Below are 5,852 nucleotides of genomic sequence, written 5' to 3' on the forward strand. Positions count from 1 at the left end.
GGGGGGGGTTTGTTCATCTCTTCCTGCGGCAGGTTCGTTTGTGGTCGGCGTGCCAATGCTCCTGCTGACACTTGATGGAGCAGTAGGAAGTGTTCCAGCAGCAGTGATACATGGCTTCCTCCTCGCAGTTATAACACTGTAAAAAATAAAATACCGCAGTTATAACACTGTAAAAAATAAAATATCGCAGTTATAACACTGTAAAAAATAAAATATCGCAGTTATAACACTGTAAAAAATAAAATATCACAGTTATAACACTGTAAAAAATAAAATATCAAAGTTATAACACTGTAAAAAATAAAATATCAAAGTTATAACACTGTAAAAAATAAAATATCGCAGTTATAACACTGTAAAAAATAAAATACCGCAGTTATAACACTGTAAAAAATAAAATATATCAGTTATAACACTGTAAAAAATAAAATACCGCAGTTATAACACTGTAAAAAATAAAATATCGCAGTTATAACACTGTAAAAAATAAAATACCGCAGTTATAACACTGTAAAAAATAAAATATCGCAGTTATAACACTGTAAAAAATAAAATATCGCAGTTATAACACTGTAAAAAATAAAATACCGCAGTTATAACACTGTAAAAAATAAAATATATCAGTTATAACACTGTAAAAAATAAAATATCGCAGTTATAACACTGTAAAAAATAAAATATCACAGTTATAACACTGTAAAAAATAAAATATCAAAGTTATAACACTGTAAAAAATAAAATATCAAAGTTATAACACTGTAAAAAATAAAATACCGCAGTTATAACACTGTAAAAAATAAAATATCGCAGTTATAACACTGTAAAAAATAAAATACCGCAGTTATAACACTGTAAAAAATAAAATATCGCAGTTATAACACTGTAAAAAATAAAATATCGCAGTTATAACACTGTAAAAAATAAAATATCACAGTTATAACACTGTAAAAAATAAAATATCGCAGTTATAACACTGTAAAAAATAAAATACCGCAGTTATAACACTGTAAAAAATAAAATACCGCAGTTATAACACTGTAAAAAATAAAATACTGCAGTTATAACACTGTAAAAAATAAAATACCGCAGTTATAACACTGTAAAAAATAAAATATCGCAGTTATAACTCTTTAAAAAATAATAAAATATGTCTAGGGCTGTCAGCGTTAACGCGTTAATCGCGATTAGATTAATGCAATCCGTAACGCGTTATTTTTTTTTATCGCATTTTAATGTTGCAAGCCTTTTTGTCCCTTCTACTCCCCCGTAGACGGCTCCTCTAGCTGTAGCGCTATGCTTTGAAGTGGCCTCCTGCAGTAAACCTACCGCGCTGATGGAAAGTAAGAGAGCTACTGGACTTTTGAACGGCTTGTTTAACTTTAAAACACTTCCAGACGCTTCAGTTGACAAGTCAAAAGTAAAATGCAACCTGTGTCAAACGGAGTTTAACTACCACCGGAGTACGTGGAGTTTGAGTTAGCACCTCCACGCTAAACACCCAGGTGCAGCCAAGCCAGCCTCAGCTCCACCAAAGGACCATTTTGGAGTGTGGGAGTCGCAGCAGAGCCGTGATTGATTCCCAGTTAAGACACTCTGGTAAGAAATGCTTTACATTATGGGCTTAAAACTGCCTTCAAATGTAAAATAACAGGATTTTAAACATGCAATTCAAAATGCGATTAATCGTGATTAACTATGGAAATTCTGCGATTAATCGCAATTAAAATAATTAATCGTTTGACAGCCCTAACATAAATACATGGCTTCTTCCTCACAGTTATAACACTGTAAAAAATAAAATAGTTTTTCATCATTTTAATGTAATTTAGGGTTAAATATGCATAAAGCAGCTGAGCTATAAGGGATGATCGATCTTAAATCAGGTTTTTGCCTCTGAAAAAAGACAAATTCATTAAAAAAACAACCAAATTAAAATCAAATCCAACGAAACGTGTGTTATCATGTGACAGGAAGTCATTTCAGTGTAAATCTGACTCCTTAACCTTTGTGTCGTCCTCCCGGGTCAAATTGACCCCACCTCTTTTGACTGTTCCTTCTTTCCACCCTTCCTTCCTCTTTCCCTCTTTCTCTCTTTCTTTCCTCCCTCTTTCCTTCCTCCCTCTTTTCCTTCCTTCTTTCCTTCCTCCTTCTCTCCTTTCCTTCCTTCCCTCCTTCTCTCTTTCTTTCCTCCCTCTTTCCTTCCTCCCTCCTTTCCTTCCTTCTTCCTTCTTTCCGTCCTCCTTCTCTCTTTCTTTCCTCCCTCCTTTCCTTAATTCCCTCCTTCTCTCTTTCTTTTCTCCTTCCTTTTCTTCCTCCATCCTTTCCTTCCTTCCTTCCTTCCTTCTCTTTTTCTTTTTCCTCTCTCCTTTCCTCCCTCCTTTCTTCTTTCTTCCCTACTTTCGTTCCCTCCTTCCTTCCTCCTTTCTTTCTTCCCTCCCTCCTTTCCTTTCCTCCTTCCTCCCTCCCTCCTTTCCTTCGTTCCCTCCTTTCTCCCTCCCTTCCTTCCTTGACTCAAGGACAACAGGAGGGTTAACTCCTCTCCTCCTCTCCTCCTCCCCTCCTCCCCTCCTCCTCCCCTCCTCCCCTCCTCTCCTCCTCCTCTCTTCCTCTCCTCCTCCGTTACTCACCCACTGCTTCTTCTTGGTCTGTGAGATGAGCTGTTTGTGTTGAGCTACCACTTTCTTCACTTCCTCCACCAGCTCCTCTTTACACTTCTCCTTCACCTGCTTACACTTCCTCTCCATCTCCGCCTGAGCCCCCGACACCGCTTTGCTCACCGCCTGGCGCTTCTCCTCCTCCATCTCGGCCCGGAGCTGCAAGGAAGAGAAAGAGAGAGAGAGAGAGAGAGAGAGAGAGAGAGAGAGAGAGAGAGAGAGTGAGATTAGATCAGAGGAGTCATTTTCATTCAAGAGCCACAAACAGGAAGGAAGGAAAAGAAGACAGGAAGGAAAGATGGAAGGAAAGAAGGAGTGAAGGAAGGAAAGATGGAAGGATGGGAGGAAGGACAGATGGAAGGAAGGAAAGTTGGGAGGCTGGATGGAAGGACAGAAGGAAAGATGGAAGGAAAGAAAGACAGATGGAAGGAAGGAAGGAAGGAAAGAAGGAAGGAAGGCAGGCAGGCAGGAAGGGTTAGGGTTAGGAAGGGAGGGAGGGAGGGAGGAAAAAAGACAGGAAGAAAAGATGAAAGGGAGGATGGAGTGAAGGAAGGACAGATGCAAGGAAGGAAGGAAAGATGAAAGGGAGGAAGGAAGGAAGGAAGGAAGGAAGGAAAGATGAAAGGGAGGAAGGACGGATTGAATGAAGGAAGGAAGGAAGGAAGGAGTGAAGGAAGGAAAGATGGAAGGAAGGGAGGAAGGAGTGAAGGAAGGAAGGCAGGAAGGAAGGAAGGAAGGAAAAAAGACAAGAAGGAAAGATGAAAGGGAGGAAGGAAAGATGGAAGGAAGGCAGGCAGGAAGGAAGGAAGGATGGGTGGAAGGAAGGAAGGAAGGAAGGCAGGCAGGCAGGCAGGCAGGCAGGCAGGCAGGAAGGAAGGAAGGAAAAATGAAAGAGAGGAAGGAATGAAGGAAGGAAAGCTGGAAGGAAGGAAGGGAGGAAGGACAGATGGAAGGAAGGAAGGAAGGAAGGCCAGATGGAAGGAAGGAAGGAGTGAATGAAGGATGGAAGGAAGGAAGGAAGGAAGGAAGGAAGGACAGATGGAAGGAAGGAAGGAGTGAAGGAGTGAAGGAGTGAAAGAAGGAAGTAAGGACGGACCTTCTCCAGAGCTTCCCTGACGACCCTCTCCGTCTCCCTCTTGTTGTCGGCCTTCATCATCTCCTTGACGTCGTTGAAGACCTTGGTGTACTTCTCGTGGCACATGTTCTGGCACGCTCCGTCCGAGCTGGTCTGGGTCCCGCGGTGCAGCGTGCGAGGAGAGCCGCCGTTCGCCTTCTTGGTCTGCGTGGACACGGAGAGTTTCTCCGGTTGCTGCGGCAACGACGACACGGGGATCTCCTGGCTGGAGCTCACCGCCTCCATCTCCGGCTCTGGGTCCTGATGGAGGGAGGAGGGGAGAGGGGAGGAGGGGGGTTAGACACACTTTTAAGCTCTCAGTAAAATAAAAACATTCAGATATTAACGAGTACTTCCTGTTTTCATTTTCATTTTATTTGTCTTTTTTATTTGTCTTCATACTTAATAGAAGAAAAGTATGAAGTAAACTCTGTCGCTATTTTTTTTATTATTATGAATTATTTTTATATAATATATCCTTTAATCATTTGAGAGTTTAAAAGAGATTTTAAAAAATGAACTTTATAAATAAAAATAAAATGAACTTTATAAATATAAAAATAAATAAACTAAAAAAAAAGATATTTATAAATTTAAAAAAATAAATAAACTAAAAAAATGAACTTTATAAATTAAAAAAAAATTAAAAATTAAAAAGTGAACTTTATAAATTAAATAATAAAATAAAATAAAATTAATTTTGAAAAATGTAATATAAACATTAAAAATCTAAAAAGATAATACACTTTATAAACTAAAAAAAAAATAAAAATCTAATAATCCAAAAAATTAAAAAGTTTAAAAATCTAAAAAAGAAAAAATGTTATAAACTAAATTAAATAAACTAAATAATTTAAAAAATTAAAAGTAAAAGAAAATAAACTTTAGAAACTTAAACTAAAAAAAAATCAAATAATCTAAAAATCAAAAACTTTATAAATAAAAAAAACTTAAAAATATGATATAATAAACTAAAAAAATTTAAATCTTAATTGATACCCCTATTAAAAAAAAACCTTTAATCTTTTAGAGTTTGAAGTTATATGATAAAGATAGAAAGATATAATACAGCAGGGTCCATGAGTTTTTGGTTCTTACTGCATCAGCTCTCATGATTTATTGATTAATCCCACTTTTACTAAATATCACTTCATAGCTTCACTCTTATCATCGTTTCATCTTATGTTAAATATCAGATTAACTCACGCTGGCTTCTTCTTTCAGCTCCACCAGAGGAGTGCGGCGGCTTTTCTTCGCCTTGGGCTCCTGGCTGCCTTTGAGCTGAAAAACATCACAGAAAAAAAAAAGACTTTTTATAAATATGACTCTTCAAGTTGTTATTCAAGTATAAACTGTGAAAAAATCAATCCATCACAAGGTTTTTCTTTTCTCTTCTCCAACACTTTTTATAATTAGAGGGAAATAAAAATTATTATATCACTAAGAATGACTGATTATTCATAATTTGGCCACCAGATGGCAGCATTTGATATGTTTATATATACAGTCCTTCAGTCAAAGCGGATTGTAGTGAATAAAGTGGATTAACACAAACACAGGTGAAGAGTTTATCTATAAGACAGACATGTTTTTTCACAGTTTGTGCAACTTTTAAACATTTTCCTCCTCATATATTTGTCCTGCGATGCATAAAGCTCAATTTGATGTGTTGTATCGTCTCATATCAATAAAAATATTAATAAAACTACAAGCAGCAATGAATGGGCCCTTGCTCCCCCAGAAAAAGCAATACTTGGTGCATCACCACGGCAACCAGGTATAACGGAGGTGAAAGATTTTGAACTTTTAATTTCCAAGGTCTTAAGATGATACAGAGTGAATTTGAAGTCAGTAGAATAAACTCTCTAGGAAGATTTTCGTTCAATTAAGAGGCATGGAAATCTCAAAAATGGCGCCAAGAATCGATAACAGTCGACTTCCTGTTGGAGTTAGGGTAGGGGTCCAAGAGACTTTTTTGTGCATCTGGTCATGAAAAATATGTGTACTGAATTTCATTCACCTACATCGATCTGTTGGGAGGGGCTCAATTTTCTTACTTTTCTACAGGGGTGCATTGGCGCCAT

General features: G+C 37.5%; 1 protein-coding gene across 1 annotated transcript; it reads right to left on the reverse strand.

Annotated features, from left to right (window-relative positions):
• LOC128369748 (zinc finger MYND domain-containing protein 11-like) lies at nt 1-5,852 on the reverse strand. The gene is made up of 5 exons (XM_053330824.1): nt 5,826-5,852; nt 4,975-5,049; nt 3,751-4,029; nt 2,628-2,813; nt 1-136 (listed from the first exon to the last, which is right to left on the reverse strand). Exons 1-5 carry the CDS (start codon nt 5,850-5,852, stop codon nt 14-16), a joined length of 690 nt encoding a protein of 229 aa, XP_053186799.1. The 3' UTR covers nt 1-13.

Source organism: Scomber japonicus, chromosome 12, assembly GCF_027409825.1.
Source record: "Scomber japonicus isolate fScoJap1 chromosome 12, fScoJap1.pri, whole genome shotgun sequence".
In the NCBI taxonomy this organism is placed as follows: Eukaryota; Metazoa; Chordata; class Actinopteri; order Scombriformes; family Scombridae; genus Scomber; species Scomber japonicus.

What these genes read in the sequence shown, in the direction of transcription:
- LOC128369748 (XM_053330824.1), bottom strand. Translation starts at nt 5,852, where the DNA reads ATGGCGCCAATGCACCCCTGTAGAAAA. An exon ending in CAATGCACCCCTGTAGAAAA is followed by an intron (nt 5,050 to 5,825) that starts GTAAGAAAATTG and finishes GATGTTTTTCAG; the next exon opens with CTCAAAGGCAGCCAGGAGCC. An exon ending in AGACCAAGAAGAAGCAGTGG is followed by an intron (nt 137 to 2,627) that starts GTGAGTAACGGA and finishes TATTTTTTACAG; the next exon opens with TGTTATAACTGCGAGGAGGA.